We start from the raw sequence: 27,659 nt of genomic DNA, 5'->3' as shown, positions 1-27,659 counted from the left end.
GTAATTCACACAGAGCAATCACTTGGTCTTAAACGTGCACAAGACAAAAACTTTCATACTGGGGGAGCGAGCCAGTCTGAAGAGTACTCGGGTCCTGCGCGAGCGTTTTTTATTTAATACATGTCAACCTCTATCACACACTTACCATAGTAAAAGCCTCTTCACACCATAAGACAGGACCAAACACCACCAAAATCGCATTAAAATCGAAAATTTTTAATTAAATTTTCATTTGATTAATATACTTACCCGAATCACATAATAATAGCATTGACACACTTCGAGATGCCTAGGTCATGATAAAAGCTACCCGTCTAAGTATAAGGGAAGCAACCCCAACTAAAAAAGTGACAGCACCAATGTACTTGCCACCCTGGGTTGCCTCCCAAGTAGGGCACTACATCACCATTGGCGCGTACCACGTGATACACCTCAATCGACCTATATAGAATACTAAGAAACTATAAAGCGGGGCAGGCGGGAGGGAATTACCTATGTGATTCGGGTAAGTATATTAATCAAATGAAAATTTAATTAAAAATTTTCGATTAAATTACATATTCTTACTCCGAATCACATAATAGCAGATAACTCCAACAAGGTGGTGGGTAAGAACAAAAGAGCTCAAACTCACTCAAAGAACTGGAGAGGCATCGTCCTACTGAAAGCCAGTAAGCTAAGTGTAGGACGTCATCCAACCTCCTAGACCACAAACGGCCGAGGAGGAGGCCCGGGCCCTGGAAACATGAGCTCGGGCCGAGCAGAAGGGGAAGAAAAAGGAAAGCTTTAACCAGGTGGTGAGGAGATCCCAAGCCACTCTAAAGCCTTGCCAACAAAAAGCTGGCCCGCTGCCACAAGTCAGGAAGGGCCCAATGAGAAAGAAAAATCTAACTCACTCTAAAACCCCTGACAGGAACTGGCCCACTGCCAACAGACAGGAAAAATGGACCGAGAACCATCCTGATGACGGCGCGATGTCTCTCAAGCAAAAGTTGCGAAAGACAACATCAGAGAGCCCGTAAGCTGTGCTCAGCACTTCTTCCAATCTCCTGAACCATAAAACAGCCCAGAAAGGGGCTCAAGTCTTGAATAAACCCGAGCCGAGTAGAGGGACAGACAAGCTGCCCCCCCCCCCCCCCCCTTACTATTGGAAGGAAATGCCAAAAACCCTGGAAACGACCAAGCGTAAGGTTGACCAATCATAAATGAAAAGCACCAACCTTAACCGAGACCGTAAGACAATCATGCCAAAGTATAAAACCTTGGAATGGAGAGAGGCCCGAAAGGCCTGAGAGATAACGGTCAGCTCCAGGGAGGAGTAACCTGTCTCCGAGAAAGAGAGAGAGACGTCTGAGTACAAAACACCCGAGTCCAACTCAAAGATAAAATCTCAAAGAGATGGTCACCAGAAGTCCACTACCGGTCCATGCAGAAGCATAGAGGGAGGTAAACAGAGGAAGCAGCGGCCTACGATAAAGCGTAAGCCCGCCGCAAAGCGGAGATCGCGGTGGCCAAAGCCTGATGTGACCGGTGACTCTAACCGAAATGACTAAAGTCAGAGTGTTCACAAAGCAGTCTGCCTGTAGGTAATTGAAAGAAAATCAAAAAACCCAAAACAGAAACGAGACTGGAAAGGAAAAACGGCAAACCGTGAAGCTAACCAGCCTTACGACTCCCTGAACGAGAGTTCTCAAGAAGAAGGGCCCGAAGTAAATTTCGCGGCCGACCGAGCCCATAAAATTCCTGAGTCTGGCTGAAAAACCAAACACGTCTGATTACCTCAGAACCGAGAATCAGACACGGAAAACAACAGGCAAGCGTCCGTAATAGTTGCAAGTGGTAGAAGGGTGACCGTAACAGGCAACCCAAACCACCGGAAGTCGCCCCGACTCGCCTTATGGCAGGATGAGGGAGAAGAGGAAGACACAAATTCTAGAGACACGGGGACCGTAGTCGCCCACGCCAGGCAGGAGACTATTACACGGGCTAAGGCTGAGAGCCATAACGCCCGTAGACCGGCCATAAAAGATGCTGGACTAAAAGCCCGCACCAAGAAAACCGGGAAATTAACTAGACCTCTGCCGAAAGGAGAGGGTTAGCCAATAAAGCTGAGAAAGGTGATAGGCCACAAGAATGACTCCTCACCATGCATTGCCAAAACCAATGCAAACTCAGGAAAATCTGAATGTAACTTCCGAGGCCAACTCAAGTAAACCTTAAGCTTGGACGAAACACCCGAACAAGTCCGATCGCTAGAGAAAGACAGAGTCAAACTCGGCGAAAGACCCACTAGGACCGAGTCCATAATAATAAACAACAACCACCACCGCCAACGGGAGGAATGGCTGTTGCACCAGCTGAGGCTACAAAACCCGGATGCCCTAAGGCCGGCTGTTGTTCCAATAACACAGACTACAACGTCCGAGAAAGAACAACCTCTCCGGTGTAAGCCTGAGCTGAGGACTTAGCCTGAAAGGGCTGAGTCTGCTTAAGCAGAGCCTGTTTTGCTGCTTCAAAGCTTGAAGAGCAAAAGGAAGAGACCTGAAGGTCCCTACGAGTCTCTATCTCCTACCTCCTGACCTCCAAATCCAGGAGGCCGAAGAGAGACCCATCCACCAAGGGTGAAGAACTAAGGGAGTTTCTCGTTGATTCCGCATAAAGCTAGGAATGGGAGAGAAACAAAACCCGTCTGTACATGACCGAATGGACAATGCGCAGAGAGGACGACCCCCTCTGTTCTAAAGTCACCCTAGCAAAGGTGGATAAAGCGTCCCCTGCTTCCTGCTCTTTACTGAGTGTAAAGGTCACCAAGGGCTCCGTAAAGGGGTGTCTCCGAAAAGGAAGCGAGTTCCAAAAGCTGTCTGCCCGTTTCCTCAGAGAGGAAGAGAGTCCGCTCATAGAGCTAGGGACTGAAATCGTTCCCCAAAGGCTTCGTACAAAGCCGAAGGAGTTCCGGCGTGACCAGCGAAGGTGCACGCGGAAGGGCAAAAGACGACAGCAAATACCGGGACGTCTTGGGCAAAGGCAACTTCCTCTGAGCCGCTAACGGCCCGAAAGAAGAAGCCTGCGCAGGAGAGGCAAACCAAACCCGTGCGAATTCCATAGCTGGCCGAGAGGACTGTAAAGAAACCGGCACTAGAGGCAGCCGCTGCCGGAAGACAAGGGTTTAGCAAAGCTGGGAGAGAGGTAAAACGGCCACCAAAGGAGAAACCTTAAAATGGACGTAGCCTTCCCTCTCTCTCGCCGACTGGGAACCAGTCCCAATCGAAAAAGCATCGGCAGACGCAATTGACAAATAAACCCCATCCGGGCAAGATCTGGAAGTGACTTCATCCGCCGCTTCAAGAGCAACCTTGAAGCGGGACGAATACCCTGAGAGAGTCTGCTAACCATCAACCGAACGAGAGTCCGACGTGGTAAGCGAGGGGGCTGGCCAAAAGCCATAAGAGCCCGAGACGGACGCTGAGCGGGGGAGGCCGGAGCCTGAAGCCCTTTCCTGCCAGTCAACGGCCCAACCTCACCCCTGACTAAGAGGAGGATGAGAGGCGTCGAAGACCAACGGCACAGGAAGTGAGGAGATCGGCAGAACCCACCACCGAAGTGTGTGGTAGCTGCTAATCCGCCTGAGGCAGGAAGCCTGCAAGCCCAAAGGGCAAAACCGTGTCCCACATCACCGACGACCAAGAGGAAGCGACGGGAATGGAACCGGAAACACCGGGAGGAGCCAGGAGTGCGGCAGACACAGAGGCACCATGCCAGAGCTGGTGCTGCACAAACTGATGGCTGAAGCCCGGTAGCCAATAGGCAAACCCTAGGCCCAAAACGGCATGGACAGCGACATGTCCGCTAGCCTAAGGACCTATACTTTCGACAAGCGCCAGAAGCGCAACTGTCGCGGACGACTGCTGACGAAAATCTAGGCTCGAACCGGATGGGACCATAGCAGGTCCACTAACCGGTGAGCCCACACTTCTGGCCGGAGCCAGAAGCGCAGCGGTCGCGTACGACCGCCGACGTAAGGCAAGGTTCAAACTGAACGTGACAGTAGCCTGTGCACTAACCAGTGAACCTACGCTTCCAGCCGGAACCGGAAGCACAGCTGTCGCGTACAACTGCTGCCGTAGGGAAAGGCTCCAAACCGGACGTGACAGAAGACTGTGCACTAACCAGTGAACCTACACTTCCAGCCAGAACCGGAAGCGGCGCTGTCGCGGACGACTGCTGAAGTAGGGCAAGGCTCGAACCAGAAGTGACAGCAGCCTGTGCACTACCAGTGAACCTACACTTCCAGCCGGAACCGGAAGCTCAGCTGTCGCGGACGACTGCTGACGTAGGGTAAGGCTCAAACCGGACGTGACAGCAGCCTGTGCACTAACCGGTGAACCTACACTTCCGGCCGGAACCGGAAGCGCAGCTGCCGCGGGCGACTGCTGACGTAAGGCAAGGCTCGAACCGGACGTGAACGTAGTCTGAACACTAGCCGGTGAACCTTTTACTTCCGGCCGAAGCCGGAAGCAGCTGTCGCGGACGACTGCTGACGTAAGTCGAGGTTCGAGCCGCACGTGAACGTTACTGAACACTACCCGGTGAACCCCTACTTCCTGCGTAAGCCGGAAGCAGCTGTCGCGGACGACTGCTGACGTAAGGCGAGGTTCGAGCCGGACGTGAACGTAGTCTGAACACTAGCCGGTGAACCTTTTACTTCCGGCCGAAGCCGGAAGCAGCTGTCGCGGACGACTGCTGACGTAAGTCGAGGTTCGAGCCGCACGTGAACGTTGCTGAACCCTACCCGGTGAACCCCTACTTCCTGCGTGAGCCGGAAGCAGCTGTCGCGGACGACTGCTGACGTAAGGCGAGGTTCGAGCCGGACGTGAACGTAGTCTGAACACTAGCCGGTGAACCTCTGCTTCCGGGAACCGGAAGCGCAGCTGCCGTAAACGGCTGCTGCAGACACCAACCTTGCTGTGACCGGATCCCCGGAGGGACATGCACTGTTGCGCTACCGCAAGCGGAAGGCAACAAATGCCGGCCAGGAAGAGAAGAAGAAGGTCCCCACAGGGACAGTCCAGAAAAGTCACGGCGGACAGCAGCCTGGTCAAGAGAAGACCCGGAGTCTGAAGGCACAGGCATCAAAAGACGCCAAGGAGAGAAACGTCGCCTAACCCCCAGGCGGGGGCAGAGCTGGCGACGATGTCCAACCGCGGCAAAGCCTCGCGAACGAGGGAATCTATCTCTGGAAATAAGTAAAAGATAAGAGTAGACCCCAGAGCACTAGACTCTGGAGCCGAAACAGTAGTAAAACGACAGCCTTTGAGGCAAAGACGGACGACTGAGAGCCAGACGGCAAATCGTCCGTAGCAGAAATCGGCACAGAAAAACGTAAAAAATTAATCCTGTGCCAAAACTACAACGACAGAGTTCTTCAAAAGAAGAGGATGCTGAGGATTAGGGCTTAGCAGGGCCCAAGCCCTAACCCTCGGCCTTAGCTCCCTCTAATTCTCATAGACGGCCATGTTAACGCCGAGAGAAAAATAAACAAACAACTGAAACTAACAAAGTCCGAACGGACGCAAACATTTCAGAAGCAAGCAAGGAGGGCAGCTAACACCAGCGTAGTAGCTACCAAAGGCAGCTAAACAACAAGCTACAAAAGAGTTAAGCGTCCGAGTACGGACGAAAACCTCAACATAGCAAACAACAACATGCTAGCGAAAAATGGCGACCAAGGAGGAAGCCACAACTACTGAAATTAACCAAGTCCGTACGGACGCAAACATTTCAGAAGCAAGCAAGCAAACAAGCTAACACAAGCGTAGTAGCCACCAAAGGCAGCTAAACCACAAGCTACAAAAGCGTTAAGCGTCCGAGTACAGACGAAAAAACGTCAACATAGCAAACGCCACGTGCTAGCAAAATGGCGACCAAAAGGAAGCCAACAGCCACTGAGAACTTCAAAGTCCAACAGACGTAAGAAATTCTCAGCAGAAGACAAAAACAAGTCAAAGACTATAAAGGAAAGATCTCACCAGCTGCAAAGCCAGCAAGAAGACGGGAGCCGTGGCCGGTGGGTGTCAGAAGACACAAAAACAGCCAGAGCAAAGCCAAAACACGACCGTCACTCTCAAGTGATAGAAGTCGATTGAGGTGTATCACGTGGTACGCGCCAATGGTGATGTAGTGCCCTACATGGGAGGCAACCCAGGGTGGCAAGTACATTGGTGCTGTCACTTTTTTAGTTGGGGTTGCTTCCCTTATACTTAGACGGGTAGCTTTTATCATGACCTTGGCATCTCGAAGTGTGTCAATGCTATTATTATGTGATTCGGAGTAAGAATATGTAATTTAATTACGTTTCTGCGAGTCCGTTTGCTTTCGTTTTCGGATCTGCGTTCCGCATGATTCTCAAATGGATCACTTCTGGTTTCAACTGTCTAATATAACAAGGGAGATAACTGAAATGCTTATGAGTCACAGACGCTCAAAAATGGCATCTCTCGAACTACGATTTCTTATGGTTTTTGGTCCTGTCTTATGGTGTGATGAGGCTTTTACTATGGTAAATGTGTCATATAGGTTGACATGTATGATATTTAGACTACAAACATCGTGGGGCCGTGCGGACCCATGTTTCTCAAAGAAGGAAATGAGAAGCATGGGTCCGCATGCAAGGGCGGATCTGGGGGGGGGTTACACGGGTTACGTAACCCCCCCACCCCCCCAAAAAAGAGGTAATTTATTGGCTCAGAATGCACCAGATAGCTCTATTTTGCTTCTTTGGATAAAAAAAATTTCCGGGGGGTCATGCCCCCGGACCCCCCTAGCAGCTTAGGCGCCTTCGGCGCCGTCAATTTGTATCTTCGCAGTCATTTTGTACCCCCCCTCCAAAGTGAATTGATCCGCCCTTGCGCATGGCCCCATGATGACTTCCGTGTGTAGTCAATAGCGAGCTTTAGATTGACCAACGAAACTTAGTTCGTAGCGATCCCTTTCGTTTCCGGTTATGCAATCGGGAAATCCCTGCGAACTTTTCTTCGCGCCTGCGGTTCTGAGGCGGTAGCACCTTTAGAAGCAGACGAAATGTTTGTCGTGCTCATCCAAACCAATGGCTAAAACATTGGATAGTGTTCGTGCGCATTCATAAGGATACACCATTAAAGTGATTTTACATCTTTACCATGCCCAGGGTAGTCACCTGAAACCTAGAAATAATGCAAAACTTATGTTGAAAATCTCAATCGAAACAACAACTCGTCCGCCATTTTTAATTCTGAGCGCAAAAGCAGACCAAAACAGCACCCTTTTTGAAGAGCAAAGTACACCTATTTTAGCGAATCGACACAACAACAAAATGGTGTGAGAATACAGTCAAAACATTTATTCAAGCTTACGTTAACAGCAATTGACCCAATACATGCAACAAATACCAGAAACATACCTACGAATCACGATTCGTCAAAATGATGAAAATACCGCAAGTTCGCGCAACGAAGAATCGGACGTAATGCAAATGAGGAGGTCGTGACCTTCCGGAAGCGCAAAAGTGATGACGTAGACAGGGGGTTTTCCCACGAAGAAAGACTACGAACTAAGTTTCTGTGCTTTCTAAAGCTCGCTGATAACCCGACGGGCGAAGGTTAAACTGTGTGATCAGCAACATGAAGAACAAAAGCAAATCCTGCTGAAGATGGAGAACATAGCATGTCTTCACTGCTCCTAACACACAACAAACAAAGTTTACACGAATGACAGAAATTCCCATATGGTTTACCACCATCAGTAAATCACTCCTTTTGGCAGTCTCTAGCATACCACTTTCACATGTCAGTTTCCAATCCTTGGTTAGGTTATCATTTTTTAAAGTCTCTTCAGCTGATATTGCTAATCAAGACTGATGTCCAATCCTATGTAAATATTGAGCAACAGTTTTTTTGAAGCTGTGTTTTTCCACATTATCTCCAATTCCTTACTAAAAAGTCCACCACAGGCTCTAAAAGTAACATACAAAAACTACTTCTTCGCCTGTTCTGTAAGTCGCTCAATCACACTGCTTGGCCCTAGCAGAACGTCAGATTAGCAACCTGGGGCAGCTACAACTGCCGCTCACCCAAACCCATTTGTTGCTTCCTACAAAACTCATCTTGGCCCTTTCATTTTCATCTCCTTTCTTAGAACATGCACTTACCCCACCCCACCCCACCCTCCAAAACCCATGCTGTTTATTGCCCTTTGTCTGTTGCTTCTTTGTTGCTGCTGGCTTGCCTTGCTTTGTTGCTGGCATGACTTGTAGTATCAGTATATCTAGGAAGAGTGCTATGTATAATTACTACATCAACTAGATTGTCCCAGTGCCACACTGATTATACCCAAAAGATCACCAACTATTTCATTCATACTAGGCTATATTCAAACCACAATTCCGTCCCAATGGTTTAAAAAAAAAAAGTCACACTTCCTCATCCAATTTCTATAAACCTACACTGCATATAATGCAGAAAATGTAAAAATGTAATTAATCACCCTCCCACATCCCCAAAACAGACATCCTCTGATGAACCACATTTACACTCTAGCAACATTTTGCCAACCACATTCTGCACTCTGCTCCACCCAGGCAGCAGAATCCCACATTCTCTTCCACCCCTCTCTGACCACAAAAATCCTCAACCTCCTTAATTCCCTCTCCCATCAAATACACAGGCTTGACTTGTCCGTTGTCACTGCACCCTTCCCCACACACACCTGGGCAGCATGGAGGAAGATCTTGTCCTCAATGTGTCTCACTCCACAGGTCAGGACCCCGAGAGCAACACCGGGGAAGATGTAGGCGTTGTTACCCTGGCCCGGGATGAAGGTTTTGCCATTCAGCGTGCATGATGGGAAGGGACTGCCACTGGCAAACACACAGCGACCCTACAAACATACACAAGTGGGATAGTGAGAACCAAAAGCATGCCCAGTTCTTTCCTTCTGAGTCAAGGATGGAAGATAAATTTGAAGACACCTATGTGTCCCATAAGCTGTTTGAAACTGTACTTCTGGCCATCTTCACGATTTGATGTTCACCTGTGTAAAGACGACAAGTACTGGTATTAATATTGACCACTCAAATGACTTAAAGGGATACTATTGATCTGATCCTTTGGGGGGGGGGGGGGGAGTTTCTGGCATATTCAATGAATTTAAAGAATCTGGGGAATCCACTGTACCTTATAATCTAGACGTATCAGCACGATTTGCTCGAAAACACACCACAAGTATGGTAACTAACTAACTAAATCAAAGTGAGTGAATGTGCTTCAGGGCACTGCATCTCTCCCATGTTGAAAACAAAAAGTAGATGACCAACGACTATGACGCGGCCGCCTAGTAACAAACAAAGAAAGTAACTACGTGGAAGTAACACAACCCAACCATCACAAAGATTGAGTGCTCTTTCTTTGCCTATTCTAGACATTTTGCCTATTCTAGACATTTAATTAAGCTTTTAAAACACTTTATTTTGCAAAGTGAACAGTTCTCCTGCACAATAGTAGTACAGCAGACTTCCACTAACTCGCGGTCCACTAAATCGCGAATTCGGCTATATCGCGGAGACCTCTTGGACCCCGAAAAAACCAGGACCAACCTTTAAAAAAAAAATTTTTTATTTTTATTTTATTTATTTTTACAAAATTAGTCACGTAAAGGCCAAAAAATAGTACAGATCACGAAAAAAATTTCTATCATAACCACGCTATTTTTCTCTGGGTCCGATGGCCTTTCATCATGCAGTAAATTGTCATTTCATCTTATCAGTCTCTCTCTCTTTCTCTCCCTCAGTCTCTCCAAATAGTGTTCTACGTGTGTGTGTGTTTTCAGGTTGTGTACATTACGGGTTGATCGAGACCTGCGAACAAAAGAAAAACAAACCTTTCACGCGCATGTGCCCCACTCGGTCAAGAACTTTCATGCCACGATCGGTATCGTCAAATTGGCCATGTGCCTATAGAGGTTAAGTGTCTGACCAGTCAGTATGGCCAGTCAGGCGTGCAGTTGAACACTCGAGTCCAGCTAATTGCGATCTCTGCTAGACGGTCCGGGTGGCCACAGGCGCCAATCAAGTGCTTAAACTGCGCTTCAGTCTTCTGCAATCTAATCAGGCATGCAGTTTAACACTCGAGTCCTACTAATCGCGATCTCAGCTAGACGCCCCGGATTTTCTACAGGCGCCATGTAGTGCTTCAGCTTCTTGCGTTATAGCAGGTGGCAGAAAAAGCAAACAATCAAAGAAGAAATCTACATGCTTTCTGCCAAAGACAAAACGCGTGTCAACTCAGATTCACACAAAGCAAAACAAAACAAAAAAAGCTTATCCATGTAACTGACACATCTAAAAACGTAAACGTCAACCAATCATTTTGATCCACCAATCATTCTGATCTAACTACCGTTGGTGTCAAATAGTATGTTGTCAATATAAGACCAGCGCTAAACCCAACATGTATTCATTACACGATTGCAAACGAGAGAAAGCTAGAGCTACGATGTCTTCACCAGCAAGAGGAAAAAAGAGGAAAACTTTTACAGTTCAGGAACGCTTGTACGCCATAGGAAGATGCAAAAATGGCGATTCGAGGGCTTCAATTTGCCGTGATATTGACATTGTAGCACAACCACATGCCAGGCGTGCGTGCGCACGCGCACACACACACACACGCACACACATGCACTCACACGGCAAACGCACACACGCCAACGTGACGCTCACAGGCTTTTTGTGACCAACAAGGGAAATAACCGCGTTTTTCTCTGACTCGGAAGAGAACGTGATTTCTTCCCTTTAATTGGACCCCAAACTGCATCGCGAATCGGATATATCGCGATCAAAAATCTTTGGACCCCAAAGACCGCGAGTTAGTGGAAGTCTGCTGTGTAAGTAAAGCAGAATCTATGGTATAACTTTGGAAGCAATCTGAGGACCTTTTCCTTAGGTATTGTGGCGGAAGAGCCCTAATTGTAGAAAGTTTAATGTTATAGGATTAGATATTGAAGGTTCAGGACAGTCATGGCGTACAGAGTCAATCTGTCACGCTTATCGCTGGCCTCAGCTTTCAAAAGAAGCGTAAGAATAATTGGTATCGAAACCAAAAGTAGAAGACGCATGGGAACTAATTCCCTTTTCAGTTCCGTGTTGGCGGCCATTTGTGTGGCGCTGACATGATTTACCGGCATACACATTAATAAACATTGGTAAAACTTGACAAATGTCAAGTTAAATTACGAGAGATTGGATGAAAGTTATTTGATGGACGTAGTTTAGCGACCACGAGATGTTCTTTTGGTTAATAACGTAATTACGATGATCGTTCGTCGTGTTGGAAACAACGATCGCCGGACGAAGTCATCGTTGGATCAAAAAGAATGGGAATCGTAAAACATAAGGAAATATATGTTATTTTGATGTCGATAAAATAATATGTAGAATAAATAAGTTGGATTATCGATGAATTATTCATATTGTTAGCCAGTAGGCCAGAAGATGAGGGAAAAGGGGCGGACTATGTTGTTAGCGGAATGTTTCACAAGTAGTTCGGTTGTGGTCGATTGCTATCAACCAATCCGTATTGGGTCCGTGTTTCTGTCCAGGTTACCGCGTAAGCTGGTATAAAAGGCCAGAAGAGATTACTACGGGAGGAGACTTCGCATTCTTTCAACGGGATAGCACAGGGAAAAACGCAGAGTAAAAGAACTTAGAGAATCTTACCACTTTTTCATAAAGTCAGGACAGTATAGGAATAGTTAGCTTCAAAGGATAACCGTGCATGCTACTGGCTTGTTTACCTCAAACACCAGTAAAGGTTCAAAATATACATAGGCGAGAATTCATAGATAGTCAGAAATAAACACCCGGACTGTTAGAACGTCAGGTGACGTTTGATTGAACGGTCCTTAACTAGCTACATAGGTGGGGAAATTAAACATTAGGTGACCTGCGTAAACTCAGATAAGCTCCTTTTGGTGTCCTGTCTGTTTTGCGTATGGTACTTTCAAAAGGGGGAAACTGGATTTAGGTTAGGGACAAAACACTTTGGTGACGAACAGGGGGATTCGTCCGTCCGGTTCTCATCGAGGTTAATATAGCAAATTCTGAGGTCTTAGACCATCCTTAAATTTATCCCAATAGGGAAGAACCGTTTCTTCCATCTAGAGATCCAATAAAGTAAATAGGTTTGAGAGAATTTCCTAGGTAGTCAGTCAGGGCACAAAAGATCCTGTAGTGGATAAAAATGTAGCTAGCTCGATATGCGGAGTCTCGCCTTATAATAGGATTAGCTGGGGAAGGGAGATTAGGTGGCTGAATCATTGTTTTTCTTACGATAACTTGCGCATTTTTGATGTTTGCCGTATGAAGGCGACCCAGGATTTTGTACCGACTTTGTATGTGAATCAAAAATTTCAATAATAAATTTTCATTTAATTAATATACTTACCCAACGCACATATATAGCATTAACCTCCGTTTGATGCTTAGACATTGAAGTACTGACCCTGGTAACAGGAAGAGGTAACTCCCAAAACAAAACAAAGCCTTGAAGTCAAGGCCCTGGTAGTTACCTCCCCTCACCGGCAGCCCGCACGTGCGCGGTACATATCGCCGGTATAATCATTCCCAATGAAACACCACCTTCAACCATTAATAACGATCGCGGGGTAGGATGGGAGGGAATTTACTATGTGAGTTGGGTAAGTATATTAATTAAATGAAAATTTATTATTGAAATTTTCGATTAAATCACATATTCTTACTCCAACTCACATATATAGCAGATTGCTACATAAGGTGGCGGGAAACTCACTTATTTCTGGTAGGAATCCGGCCTGCTTCAACCATGACTGGTAAGCAACTACTACCATCCCGGCGGGTACTTAAGAAACCCGCAGAAGTAGTTTAATAAAGACGTCTAAAAAACGTCCAAAACACCGCTCTGAGGCCGTTCGAGATTTGCCTGGTCGCAGAACCGCCAAATAAGCGGCCCAAGCTCTGGCCCCACGAGTTCTAGGCGAACGCAGAGGAAGGACTGAACGCTCCCCCCCCCCCCCCCCCCCCCCATTTGACTGCCACACTCATAAGCTTGTTCAATGAGTGTGGAAGCCCAACTAGTCAGCGCTGTTTTGCAATAATTTGCTTCTATCCGTTTAAAACGAAAGAACCTAAGATTCTGGTCTGGCACTCCAAAAGGAGCCATGCAAGACGAGTATGTTCAAATACTCAATATCTTGCGCGAGACCCGAAAAAGCATGTAATTCGCTGCCCCTTCAAGGGGAAGTGAGCACCAACAAAAAGAAAAGAGTATGAGAGCCTTCTTTATAAAAAAGGAAGGCCTGCATCTCTCAATAATTCTATGGCTCTTAATCAAAAGAACTCTAAAAAGAAGAAGAAATCCCAAGCTGGGATTGATGTTCTAATGACAAAAGAATTGAGGACAGGGCCCTTTCCACGCCGGGCGTAGAAAGGGGAATGTCTTGTCTAGTTCTGACGACGTTTCTCAAAATTGATGAAACATCGTCTGCCATTAACAAACAAAAGTTCGTAGAACATCCTAGCATCCTCCTGACTGGAGAATGCTAAAGCTGATGCCCAAATTCTAGAATCGTGCACTATTGCAGGTGCTGGAGGAAAGGCTGAATGCCCCCCCCCCCCCCCCCCCTTTTGGTTGCAACCACTCATGGATTGCTAATGATGGTAAACAAGAGGTGAAGCCTTCAAGGCTCACGTAAGAAATCGACATACAGTAACACAAACTCAATCACTCCGTCACACATACACACACACAGTAAGCATAAGTGATACGGTGCAAGAGTACGAGACACTAGATCTAGATCTGTCTGTCTGTAGCCTACTTACGGGGACACGACTGCCAGATGGCCAGATCGACACTGCACTTTCGACAACGCTTCCTCGCGCAGACACTGGAAACACACTGTGCAGATTAACCTGTAGGAAATCTCCTTTGGTATCTTCTTTATCTATTTTTCTGGAGCTACGAAACCGAACAATGTGAAATCATGAGTCGTCTTCTCCGAATCGGCGAACTGCAGCTCGGTGATAACTGTATCTATACCACAATCCTTCACGCGATCTGACCTAACCTTGACCCCTGACCTGGTCTACATACCACACACGACACAAACCAGTCAGCTGTTTTTACCCCCCCCAAAACCCCCCACCACCCGTTTTCTTTGGATACATACTTTAACCACATACGTGCCGACGAAATGTTGATCATTGCTTCAATACTTTGAAGCTGTTGCTTGAATAATAACCAGGTAAAATTAGTATTTCGGTGTTCAGTCAAATGTTAAAGTTTCTACCACAGACATACATACATACATACATACATACGCACGCACGCACGCACGCACAGACAGACAAAAGTTAGCATCGCATAGGCTACACTTACGTGAGCCAAAAACCACCAGATAAGGTCAACTTAGATAAATAACCCTTTTCACATAAAGTCTGTTGAGACCTGAGTGAAAAACCTTAAGATTCGTGAGTTACGTCTTCCGGATAATCGGAAAGAGCGCCAACCTCACTGACCTGTCTTGATCGTGGCTGACGAAAAGAGTGAACAATCTCTTGCAATCAGCTAGACCAGGAAGACAGTCCTAACTCAAAGAGAGAGCTGTGTAAGTTCAGAAGACAACAAGAAATATCTTCCAAGGCGAACGATTAATGAAAAAAAAACCCGAACCTGTTGTGCGTCTCCCACTTGAATAGAACAAAAGAGTTCCAAATAACCAAAAGTGTAACACCCTCCGAGGAGTGAAGCACTAAAAGATTATGGCTTGAGTCAACCACAGCACCATAGTCCCATGAGGTAGACGCTAATTGTTCGTAAAGAACCAGAGGCAAGAACCTTGTCCCTTGTTCAATGGATAGAGGCATGACAACATGTCGGAAAAAACAACTGGCATTTCTAGACTCCTTACAAAGAAGAGTCGAAAGAAACGTCTTAAAGCCGAAAACAAAGGAAATAATTTGCAGTTTCGGCGAGTATGCAACCTCTCTTCAAAAGATGAACCGAGATTGCTCATCAACAAACCAAAGCGGCTTAAGCAAAAGCAGCAAAGTCTTAACTTAAATTTCACTAGCAAATAGCTATGAAATTTAATCGATCAAGGATGGAAGCAAGCGTCATAGTGGGCGCTTGCAGTAGTGCCGACAATGGAACGATCAGTGCCTAAGGCTGTCCACTCAGAACTTTCTTTCTTTCTTTATTTGGTGTTTAACGTCGTTTTCAACCACGAAGGTTATATCGCGACGGGGAAAGCGGGGGGAGATGGGATAGAGCCACTTGTTAATTGTTTCTTGTTCACAAAAGCACTAATCAAAAAATTGCTCCAGGGGCTTGCAACGTAGTACAATATATGACCTTACTGGGAGAATGCAAGTTTCCAGTACAAAGGACTTAACATTTCCACTCAGAACTGATTAGGACGAACTCTGTAGGTGACCGTTAAAACATAATCAAAAATTTTAAAGTAAATTTTCATTTGATTAATATACTTACCCAAATCTCATAAATAGCAATTTACTTCCGTTAAGTGCTTAAACGTTGAACACGCTTCCCTGGTTAACCAAAGGAAGCTACTCCCCCAAAGAACAAGAAGGGCAAAGCCCATACGACTCACATGCTTTACACATTTTTCCTACCAAAATACATGTGACCTTGACCCAAGGTCAAGGTCATCCAAGGTCATGCAACACAAAGCTGTTAATTCAAGACATAGGAAGTACAATGGTGCTTATTGGCTCTTTCTACCATGAGATATGGTCACTTTTAGTGGTTCACTACCTTATTTTGGTCACATTTCATAAGGGTCAAAGTGACCTTGACCTTGATCATATGTGACCAAATGTGTCTCATGATGAAAGCATAACATGTGCCCCACATAATTTTTAAGTTTGAAACAGTTATCTTCCATAGTTCAGGGTCAAGGTCACTTCAAAATATGTATACAATCCAACTTTGAAGAGCTCCTGTGACCTTGACCTTGAAGCAAGGTAAACCAAACTGGTATCAAAAGATGGGGCTTACTTTGCCCTATATATCATATATAGGTGAGGTATTGAATCTCAAAAACTTCAGAGAAAATGTGAAAAATGTGAAAAATAGCTGTTTTTTAGGCAACATTTATGGCCCCTGCGTCCTTGACCTTGAAGCAAGGTCAAGATGCTATGTATGTTTTTTGGGGCCTTGTCATCATACACCATCTTGCCAAATTTGGTACTGATAGACTGAATAGTGTCCAAGAAATATCCAACGTTAAAGTTTTCCGGACGGACGGACGGACGGACGGACGGACGGACGGACGGACGGACGGACGACTCGGGTGAGTACATAGACTCACTTTTGCTTCGCATGTGAGTCAAAAATCACGTAACCACGGTCACCAGACCACGTGATCCATGAGGGTAAGCTCCCCTTGACGCCACGTGAAACGCGGCCGCCATATTGTTCCCCACTTCTCGACAAGCCTGAGCCATCTCATAGCGGGGTAGGTGGGAGGGTATTTGGTATGAGATTTGGGTAAGTATATTAATCAAATGAAAATTTACTTTAAAATTTTTGATTAAATTACATATTACTTCCCCAAATCTCATAAATAGCAGATTGCTACTAAAGGAGGAGGGATTACTCAATCTAGGATCTAGAACAAGCTTGCCCGGCAACTACCACAGTTGGTAGAGTACTGTAAACATCAGGACGTGAACCCTGCACGTCCAACAAGAAGAAGTTCAGAAAGCTGACGTCTGACTTCCAATAATACAGCCCCAAGGGCCTCAGAAAGCCGTCTGGAGTTCAGAACAGCAAGCTAGCAAATAGGCCCATGCATACGTTTCGTGCGTACTCGCCCAAGAAAGAGGCAGGACAAACTAGATCGCCCCCCCCCCCCCCCCCCCCCAACTATTTTGCTGCCACCCCACAAAAGCTTGTTTGATGCAGGTGGAAGCCCATTAAGCCAAAGTAGACTGGATAATATCTTTGTCTCTGGTAGTGTTTGAAATAAACAATAGCTCCTGAGTGCTGAATCAGATGTGGTTAGTGCTAGACTAAGGAACCATCTAATAGAAAAGAAAGTTTTCATAAGCCGGACAGAGAAAGTACTGCAGTACCTCTTCTGGCCGTAGCTAGTAACATAACATGAGTGTTAGCGAGTAGAATCGGGAGCTCCGTAGAACACAGAGGTTGAACTCTGATGATCCAAGAAGCTCAGGTATAAGGAAAAAATCCCATGCAGGGACTGGTATCTAAGACTTGAAGTCTAAAACGAGGAGTCTTTCAGCATCGCGGCTATAGCTCCGCCAAGATTGATGATATTCCTATCTTATTTGGTGATTAAAGTCGTTTTCAACCGCTCAAGGTCATATCACGACGGGATAGATGAAATGGCCCAATGTTAAAAGCGTAGACGAGGAAGCCGCCCTTCTGACTACAAGCGTCATGTTTGAAGAGACAGAGTGTAAGTGCGTCCCAGAACTGCCTTTCTGAGCACGTCAAAGGAGGCACGGTGTGCGTAGGCTGACAGGCCTGACCAGCCAACTCCAGGGCGTTGACCGCCCGTGCTTCCGAGTCCGGAAAAGGTTAAAAGAAAGGGAGTCTTTCCTAAAACCGCGTCGTAAAAAGATCAATCATCAATCTGTCGATATGAGCCCGAAAGCGCTGGAGGGCAAGATAAGTAATAGGCCAGTCAGAGTGTAAAACACGTGAGGACCGTCTCAATGCATCTACCAGGACTTTGAGAAGGCCTGGGAGATGTTACACAGACAATGTGGATCGATGTTGCCGAAATCAGACCAGAATGTAGCTGGAAAGTTCTGATCAACAGAAAGGGAGAGTGCCCTCTGCCCTGATTGTTGAACTATGAGGCTACTATGGAATTGTCCGTGATAATGCGAACATGGCTGCTCAGCAGATAAGGCAGAAGACCCAGGAGAACCTGAGCGACTGCCTCCAGTTCGAAACTGTTGGCGTGATCTTCTGCCTGAATATCTTCAGAGGCCTGAGGCCAAAAGCTGTACCATGTGTGCCCCGCATCACGATAGGAACGCGTCTGTGCAAAGATCTGCACCGGAGGGAGGAGGGACAGTGGTTACGCTGTTAATCCAACCTCCGAAACGAATTTAGAGTTTGGTCATCTCTTGAGAGAAAACCGACCTTCTAAGCCATAGTGTCAAATCTCATGTCCAGATAGGAATACCTGGGCAGTGTAGTAACCCGACTTGGCTTGCTTGATCACAAAGCCCGTGCCCAGAGATAGACGCAGGGCAATGTGAGTACGGGAAAGGCAAAATTTTCTAGACTGACTCAGGATGAGTCAGCCTTTAAGTACGCCCGAAGGCGTACGCTCGCGCCTGATTTGAGTACAATCTGTCTCACAACCATAGAAAAGATCCATAGTGACAGCCGAAGGGTAGGGCCCTGAACTGATACGCTTTGTCTTCCCGAAAAAAACGCAGCCACTATCTGTCCATGCGGCGAAATAGAAATGAAAGTCATGTCTGTAAAGAATACCGACGTGACCCAAAAACCAATACGACGGGCGTCCTTGACCGTCGCTGGTATTACCAAAAAGGATCTGATCTTAGAAAAGCGTTCAGGGGGGATAGGACCCGCAACTGCAATCGCCCCCCTGATATCTCGTGGACCATGAAGATCCGATCATAAAAACCCAGGGAGAAATGATAGAACACTTCTTCCATGGCTTGTTTGGGCAAGGACGCAGAATCTCGGTGTTGATAACCGTGATCGATTCTAAGTTGGCAGAAAAGAAAAAGGGGTAGAACTCTGGTAAGAAGTGCTTTGAACACTTGCCAGAGCAGCAGGAACCCCGATCTGAATATCCCTATGATCCATTGCTGTGTACATACTGTAACTAGCAATAGAGAACCCGTGACGGGAGCTGGAAGGATAAACTGATCCGAGATGCTTCACATTGTATAGAGCCGCCTGCAGCCAAAATGGCCATAAAGGCAGCGAACCAAATAATTTGGTAAAAGGTTGACCCACAGAGTGTTGCGTAACTGCAAACTCCAAGACTGTCGCTTCTTGTGTGTCTATGTGCAGTGCATCAAGGCACAAAAGAACCAGTAGAGCGTCTCCTGTGAACCGGAGGTATGCAAGGAGTCAACCGTTCTACGCTTGTGCAGTCTATACCCAGAGAAAATCTCTCAGGGTAAGGGCTGCGTGAGCGTAGATCTTGGCCAAGGAAGTATTTGTTGTGTTGACACTAACGCCAGCGCATACAAATGAGAGAGAGAGGCCACATCCTGTATGCTTGCGTCGATTTTGAACTCAAGGGTTCAAGACAAGATGCAAGCGAACAAAACAAATATCGCAACAAAGTCTCAGACAAGAGACGCAAGTTCCAGCGATGACCTTCCGGCTTTCTCCGATCCATAACGGAATCAGAGTAAGCAAAGGACTTAACCCTTAAAAAAGAATCAAACCAAAGAGACCCCTTTGCCGGAGTCACCGTAAAAAGGTGCTCTCGACAATACAAAGTCTAATAAAATGAAGACCCAAGAAACCAGGCCGTGATGGAATAACATCATCACTGTCTTCGGAGGAGAGGCAGCATCAGCTACTGCAACTATGCCTTCCGGAAAATCACGAAGTCACCACTGTTGCTAAGGCAAAGGAAAGGTGAAACTTCGCTAGAAACCTGAAACTTTACTCTTCATCCGGAACGGAAGTAGAACTTCCTTAACTGAAGAAGTAGTGTACCGCAAGTGTAACTATCAACAGTAACCGGAAAAGAGTAAATGAGTCCATTGAAAGTGTAAGCCCTAGCTTCACAGACATGTGGACAACGCCGTCTTCCTGTTCCGCGAGCGGAAGTGAAGATGCCTGTGCAATCGAAGAAACGTGAAACCGTTCACTATCTCGACGCACGCCGCCAAGCGGAAACTTTCTTCTTCGTCCGGAAAGGAAGTAGCCTTCCATAAACCGAAGAAGCATGCTGCGCGGCAGCGCAGACTTCCGGTAGAAAAACCGTGCCCAGTACGGCAAGCGTCACTGTCAACGGTAACCGGAAACAAATGAGGGCGTCCACCGGGAGTGTAAGCCTCTTGTGACATTTCACCAATGTCTTCTTCTTGTTCCGCAAGCGGAAGTGAAGATGCCTGTGCTGTCGACGAAAAGTGAGGATGTTCACGAACTCGGCACACTCCCTGTGGGATGGCACAAGTAACCCCCTCGAGTCGGGAATACGTTCCCGCCGTTGGACGCCCTTGTAGATAACGTTCGTCACCCACTGCCGTCACTGTCACTGGCAACCGGAAACAAATGATAACGTTCGTCACCCACTGTTGCGGAACGACAGCTGACTACTTGTAGGAAACCGTGTTCAGTACGGCAAGCGTCACTGTCCACAGTAGCCGGAAACAAATGGTCACGTTCGTCACCCACTGCCGCGGAACGGCAGCTGACTACTAGTAGGAAACCGTGTCCAGTACGGCCAGCGTTACTGGCAACGGTAACCGGAACCAAAAGAGGGCGTCCACCGGAAGTGTAAGCCTCTCGTGACATCTGGTCAATGTCTTCTTCCTGTTCCGCAAGCGGAAGCGAAGATGCCTGTGCACTTGCTAACGTGCCGCGAGGCCGCTCTCAACGCACTCCCAGTGGGATGGCACAAGAAACGTCCGACAGACGGGAGCAGTTACCCGCCGTTGGACGCCCTTGTAGATCACGTTCGTCACCCACTGCCGCGGAACGGCAGCTGACTACTTGTGAACGACCAGTCATACCTTGTCAGTTATGGAAACCGGAAGTCAGGTCCTTGCACGGAAACAACAACTCGTCAAGACCGGAAACGAAGCACCGTCTAGCGACGTCGGCTGACGTAACAGTGACAGAAGAAAGTCTCATACACGACATCGACTGACACCCGACGACCTTAGAGGTGAGTTTAGCAGAATAGAGCTGGCAGATCGCCATACTCCACACAAAAATTCTAAACTGACATGCAAAATTTGAACATTTTCTAACACCTGCTCTTGGTAAATGAGCGTTGCTAGCAGAAAACTGTTAAGTTCAGGAGGTGGAGAAACCACCAGTAAAACAGTAGCGAATAAAAGACTACGATAAATGTAGCCGAAGTGGCTGTGTCAACACCTTGAACAGAAGGCTAGGTAAAAGTTTCTTCGCCGACCGCTAAGAAGGTGAAACCAACTCCACGAACGTAGAGCTGTGCTTCTAGCGTCTAAAAAGACATGTTGACCACTGGAAAAGGTCTAGAAATACACATTCTAAACCGAAAATTTCCCTAGCCTAGAAATGAAAGCAGGAAAGATCTCACCCGTGAGTAAGGACGAAGAGAACCAGGGAAAATTTCAACCAACCAAGGTTGAGAATGGCAAAAAAGCCCGGAGCGCGAGTTCAGAACGTCTGAGCAGGCTCAGCGTTGGAAGAGAAGTGGGGAACAATATGGCGGCCGCGTTTCACGTGGCGTCAAGGGGAGCTTACCCTCATGGATCTAGTGGTCTGGTGACCGTGGTTACGTGATTTTTCTTTGGGGGAGTAGCTTCCTTTGGTTAACCAGGGAAGCGTGTTCAACGTTTAAAGGAAAAGTCCAAGGTTTAGGGTCACTTTTGATACGTTGACACTTTTAATTCATTAACCACAATTGTATGTGTAAAAATGAACACAGAAGCCCCAAAAGTATACTTTGAAACCTTTTTTTGCTGTTCCGAATTGTTCCACCGCGCGCGCAGTCTTGGCTCATGACCTTTTGCACACGTGTTTACTACGTCACACACTGCTCGAACAAATATGGCCACTCACAGTATTTACAGCAGCGAGGAAGAGGAGGAGTACGACGGACCACGTTTGAGCCAGGCTATCGTTCTTCCTACCAGTTTGAACCACGGAAGAAAGACGAGGAAAGAAGGCCACAAGACGCTGCTCGTAACAGAGCCAGCATGCAGAATCGGCAACACTGACTGGTATGTGATTACTATTGTTGTCGCTATCTTCTGCATGCTAGATCAAAAGTCATGTGCGTTTTCCACTCATCAGTTCTTGTGCTTCTGTTGGTATGTTAGCATGACAGGATTATGCTAAGCTGAGCTTTTCAAGCGTCTTGTTTTCTTACCACTTGGATATTTTACTTGGGACTGTACAGTTCAGAATAAATGTATCTGCAGTGTTGCCTACACTTGACGATCTCTTTCCCCTCTGGGAATTCTAAGCACGGTTTTTTTTTCCGTTTACACAACAAAACATGTTGATAGTAAGTCAAATTGCGTAATGCCATTTTCTCGTACAGAATGACATTGATGTTGATGATATTTTCACTGATTCGTGACAGTAAGACACAGTGTTTCGTTTTAGGTAATGCATGGAACCACAAAACAGTAAAAGGGAGCTTTCTGAAATGGCGGCGGTGATTTCAATATTCAGAGATCTATCTCAGGAATATTGCCTTACATTGCCTATGCCCCTGTAACCTTTTTATGTATTTTAGATCTGCCATGATACGATTTGTAAAACGACGGAAGGACATGAGTTATGGTCTAAAAGTGGTGATTTGGGGTATTTATTTTAGGAAGGAAATCGTGCCAGAGATGTTGTTTGGTCAGTAGGGAGGTTGGGAAATAGTTTTTTCAAAGGTAGAAGGACATTTCGAGTAGGCATTGAAAATGAACGAAAGGCAATTCTGGGACGATACCAAGGATTGTTGTGAATGATGCAGACAAAGCGTGTGGACTTTTTTTTTATAAATCAGTGCAGAATTTAATCTTGAGTGAAGCGGTATGTTTTTGAAGAACTCTTCAAAACAATCTTCGTTCTGTTGAATAGGAGGGTGTGTGTGGGGGGGGGGGGGGGGGGGAGGGGGGGGCATAATGGCGTGTGCCCGATTTCAACAGAAAAACTAGGAAGATCTATCGTAGATCTGAAAATAAATAATTCAGTGATGAACAAAGATTAATTTGTTTGTGCGTGTGTGTGTGTGGGTGTGTGTGTGTGTGTGTGTGTGTGTGTGTGTGTGTGTGTGTGTGTGTGTGTGTATGTGTGTGTGCGCACGCGCGATACCCGTGATGAGGCGACCATTGTGTAGTGGCTATGTTCCCCAGGCTCCAACAGAAGCAGGCTGAAATCGAATTCTGTGAATGTGATGCTTTCTCAGAAATATCCAAAAATGCATACACAACAGTTCCCTTCTTTTGATTGATGTTTGGTCTGTTTTGTTTCGCAACATGGGACACTGTTCAAAAGACAGTGCAGGAGTATTTTCAAACACCTTGAGGAGACAGGACATTGTTTCTGTTTCACAGTGGCCAGGTCAGTCACGATGTGTGGTCAGTGTTAAAAAGCGACCCTGTTAGATTCACTCGAAGGGTACTAACACTGCATGCATTGTGAAACCGCGACTAATGGTACTGTTCGTGTTGTTTCTGTAAAGCATGGTAAGTTTTGTGCATACATAAGAATCACCCGGGTTTTTTGTGTGTCTCCTATGTGAACGGGGCATGCTGTTATGATTACAGAGTGATCTACTGTTTCAGGTGTCAGTGCGGACATTGCTGCCGGATGCCAACTTCTGTTGAGTGTGTGTGTTGCCACGACGTCAGACAAATCAAACAGAAGGTAGAAGGCCTGGAAGAGCAGGTAGGCTGCATCACAGCACATCCTGGCTTTCGTACCGTGTGCCTGGACATCTACTGCCTGGAGACCGCATACTATGCGTACAAGCAGGACTACGGGCGTCTAAACTTCGATCTGCATGAGTATGTAACACAACACAAATCAGAAGATTATCATTCGGATATATTTGCATATTCTTACACTGACAAGAGAGTGAAATACCCTGTAGTACATTGTATTACACAAATAAACAGATCGGATACGTAAACTAGACACAAATACATCGAATCTAATTAAATCTTCATTATAAACATTAACAGTGGAAAATAACAGCAACTGGGAAACAATAGCATTTGTGTGAAATAAATACAAAACCTATTGTAAGACTGAACACCCACCCACAAACTTTTCAAGATACAATTTAATTGATGTGGGATTCTTCAGTATGTACACTTCTTACTTGCCGGTGTAGCACGATATTAATCCTACGAGATTTTTACTCCGGAGTAAAAAATTCGTACGAATATGTTATTCTACTCATACGTGAGAAAGTTACTCCCCACGACAGGTGTACTCCGATTAAAAAAAATGACGAACAAAATTGTAACTCCCCTGACAAATAATTAACTAATACATTAATCCACCCTATCCACATAATTATCAGTATGATTAGAGCTTGTTCATTTTTCTTAAGTTTTGACATCGGAAATGTACCTCATTGCTTAGAATGGGTGTGTAGCTGATGATCGTTGGTGAAAGCCTACAGTAATAGAACTTGGCGGACATTGGTCATAGTCCGATAACTGCCTGCATACAGTATACCTACATAACAGATTCCAACACAAATTTCTAAAGTGAACATGTCATATCTTTATATTTATGGATGAAGAAAAGGAGGTTTCCGCCTGACATTTATCGAAAAAAAGGAAGACATCTTCTGGAAGGTTTTAGATGCAAAGTTTCATGAAGATCTCAGCAATCATTTTCAAGGAATCGCTCCACACGCTTTCTATACGATTTTCGTATGAAATTGTAATCTATTTTCTTGCTACGGGTTATTGATACATAGATTTTAAATATTTGCCTATATTATATTTGTGACAAAAATGCAGTGTGTTCAATGTTATTCTGGGATTGCTTTACACCACTTGTTTCTTTCTTGCTTTCGCAGGAAATACAGATATGTCGCCTACAGGCAGCTGGTGCGATGGTGTTGGGGTTTTCTAGGCAAAAGCATCAGGGTGCCTCTACCAGCTTGTGCCGTGAAAACGATCAGGGACACTTTCCCAGACGGAGGAAGAGTGGGGTTCAAACTCCCCCAGCTGGAGGGAATCGTGTGACCCTGTGTTGAACAGCTTCCTGCATGGTGGGACGATGGTACTGGGATGCCAGGTGGTCTGGTACATGGTCCACATGATCCCACAAACTTAGTTCCAGGTTCCTGGGGCTGTTGGTGAACTCCCGCATCAGATACTCTGTGAGCCGGTAAGCATAGCCTGTGCCCCACAAATAGAAATACAAATTAAATCGATGAATTTGACTCAAGAAATAACTGTTTGTGGTGATATGCATCGGTATGAATGTATAACGGGTACATTAAATATACCCCCACCCCCTCTTGTGTTACAACGTTCACTACCTTTCTTGGTTAAATGAACTGCTTGAAGTTAAACTTTTAGAAATTTACCCTCACTATTATATATTTTTCTAATTTTTAAGATTTGATTTTGTTACATATCTTTTTTAGGACATAGAGTGGGAGTTCCACTAAACTCAGGTCTGTCAAAACTTTTGCATCAGATAGTGAATTTATGACTCAGAAACATACTCATAAGGGAGAGATCATTGAAACTGAAAGCAGAGGTTATTTGTGGAATTCCCCAAGTCTTCGTGCATGCGAGTGTCCGACAAACAAAACTGTAGCACGTTCAACCATCTTGACAGAAGGAACAAATACCCACGCTTCCAAAGTAGGTTAGAACTGTTGCAGAGTAGTACAGGAAGGTTTTTCACACTATAACTACCACTCTCATGAAGTTTTTCACTTCAGTTGAAAGCCCATGATAGTGGTACGATATCAAAACAGAAAAGCTTAAAAAACAATGATACTCGCCGGGATTATTGTTGCTTTTCTACTCCTCAAAAACTCAGCTAATATTTCGGCTGTCACTGTTTACAGTCAGGATGATTGTGGGCTATATTTATAATGTACCCATTATCCTCTGTTTTACCCCACCCCGTGTCATCCGGGTTGCTCCGAAACAACATTGTCTGCTTCAGGAGCAGACGACATAGAAATAGTATACATCACAATCACATACGGACATGATCTGTTGCATAAATTCCCTTTTCTTTCTTTTTATCTTTTTTTTTCTTTCGTGGGGGGTGGGAATGTTTACAACAATGTACATGAGATATAGCGAAATTCGTGATTAAGCGTGAAACGGGACATTGGGCATTTCCCCATGTTCAACTAAGATTCATGACAAAAGCTTGTACCTTCCAGTAATAACTGTGTCACAGCTCTCCTCGGATTGGTTACTGAGTTCCCAGTCCTCGTTTTCTCGGTCTGTCACCATCCCCTCCTCCTTGTCTGACTCGCTGACGGGCTCTTCCTCCATAACTTTGAAAAGATGTTCATACACTGCTAGCGGTTGTCGGTTTCCTTTGGGTTCTTCAGGATCCGTCTGCTGGCAGAAGTCAACCTTTTTCATGTGAACAAGAGGTGCTGGGTGTAGGCCTACCTTATCATCAGTTTGTGACCCTTTAAAACAGAAAGAACACTTCATCCTTTGCAACTTTCATGCTCATAATAAAAACATGAAATTCTATATTTAGCGCGCATGTGCGTGTGTGTGTGTGTGTGTGTGTGTGTGTGTGTGTGTGTGTGTGTGTGTGTGTGTGTGTATCAATGTGTGTGTGTGTGTGTGTGTGTGTACGTACACCTTTCACATTGCTGTGGGTTGACTGTCTGTGCACAGGCAAATATTTTGATGACTGGCGGTTTTTCGTGACAGCGGCAAGTACAGCAGGGCTTGTTATGGAGTGTCCTTTTGTTCTCATCGTTTGCCGTTGGGAATCGTGACAGTTCCCTTTTCCTCTGGAAGTAAAAGAAGAAAGACACTTAGTCTAATGATAATTTGATTTGAAAGTATGCTTGGTCTGCAGGGGCGGATCAGTTCATTTTATGGGGGGGGTTTCCAAAAGTATATTGTGAAGATATGGGTGTGAAGGCGCGAAGCGCCGAGCCGACGGCGCAAAGCGCCTAGCTTGCTAGGGGGGTCCGGGGGCATGCCCCCCCGGAAAATTTTGTAAAAAAGGATGCAAAATGGTGCAATCTGGTGCATTTTGAGGATGATCATTACCAGTTTCAGGCAGCAGATTTTGTCACTGATTAATACCCAAAAAAAACACCATTTAAAAAAAAAATTTTTGGCTGGGGGGGGGTTTCCGGAAACCCCTGAAACCCCCCCCCTCGTCCGCCCCTGGTCTGGTATTGTCTATTGACCTATTCAGAACATTGAAAATTGAAATACCCACTGAAAGACGTATGGATATTATCATGTGTGTATCCATGCGTAAGTTTCAACACATAAGCTGGTTTTACGTGTCTCAGTCAATGCAGACAAATCACATGCACGATTCTCACATCTCTCGTCTTTCAGTAGCAAAAACTGCACGCTTACAATAGATATTTTATACATAGTGAATTATAATTCAAGCAAACACTGTCAATGTCATGGATTTACATTTGGAGTTTGCGATCATATTTACCCCACGCTTGGCACATATATTGTGTAATGTCTCCACACAAAAAACTGACAACGTGTTACTCTTAATCTGCCGCGCCACCCCCCCACCCCTATCACCCCCACCCGCTCTTGTTCCTGCCCAGCCCCCATTTTCCACAGCTCAGCTCAGACCGTTATGCAACAGTGTTGCCTGTGGCGCTTCGACGTCAATACATCATCTTTGTAATCCAGCAGTAATACCAAGACACACTAATCTGCACCAATTCACATTTGC

The 27,659-nt window shown here is 45.8% G+C and overlaps 2 protein-coding genes and 1 long non-coding RNA gene across 4 annotated transcripts in view; 1 reads left to right on the top strand and 2 right to left on the bottom strand.

The window, feature by feature from the left end:
- The window catches only part of LOC138960789 (NADP-dependent malic enzyme-like), a 120,784-nt gene that overhangs the window by 27,915 nt on the left and 65,210 nt on the right, over nucleotides 1-27,659 (bottom strand). For both annotated transcript variants that reach the window (XM_070332439.1, XM_070332440.1), the window contains exon 12: nucleotides 8,740-8,910. In XM_070332439.1, the coding sequence (XP_070188540.1) occupies nucleotides 8,740-8,910 (171 nt within the window). The remainder of the gene's footprint in view (nucleotides 1-8,739; nucleotides 8,911-27,659) is intronic.
- Nucleotides 21,606-25,092, top strand: LOC138960801 (uncharacterized). Its single transcript, XM_070332457.1, has 3 exons — nucleotides 21,606-21,991; nucleotides 23,555-23,776; nucleotides 24,805-25,092. Exons 1-3 carry the CDS (start codon nucleotides 21,819-21,821, stop codon nucleotides 24,971-24,973), a joined length of 564 nt encoding a protein of 187 aa, XP_070188558.1. The 5' UTR covers nucleotides 21,606-21,818; the 3' UTR covers nucleotides 24,974-25,092.
- LOC138960811 (uncharacterized) lies at nucleotides 23,799-27,484 on the bottom strand. Its single transcript, XR_011454072.1, has 3 exons — nucleotides 26,577-27,484; nucleotides 26,133-26,397; nucleotides 23,799-25,129 (listed from the first exon to the last, which is right to left on the bottom strand). It is a non-coding gene; the product is annotated as an uncharacterized lncRNA (long non-coding RNA).

This window comes from Littorina saxatilis, linkage group LG3 (genome assembly GCF_037325665.1).
Source record: "Littorina saxatilis isolate snail1 linkage group LG3, US_GU_Lsax_2.0, whole genome shotgun sequence".
Taxonomy (NCBI): Eukaryota; Metazoa; Mollusca; class Gastropoda; order Littorinimorpha; family Littorinidae; genus Littorina; species Littorina saxatilis.
This window is presented reverse-complemented; position numbering and strand designations above follow the sequence as displayed.

Excerpts from the sequence above, each read along its gene's own strand:
- LOC138960801 (XM_070332457.1), top strand. The coding sequence starts at position 21,819 with ATGGCCACTCACAGTATTTACAGCAGCGAGGAAGAGGAGGAGTACGAC. Across the intron at positions 21,992-23,554 it reads AGAATCGGCAACACTGACTG|GTGTCAGTGCGGACATTGCT; the intron begins GTATGTGATTAC and ends CTACTGTTTCAG. Across the intron at positions 23,777-24,804 it reads CTAAACTTCGATCTGCATGA|GAAATACAGATATGTCGCCT; the intron begins GTATGTAACACA and ends TTGCTTTCGCAG.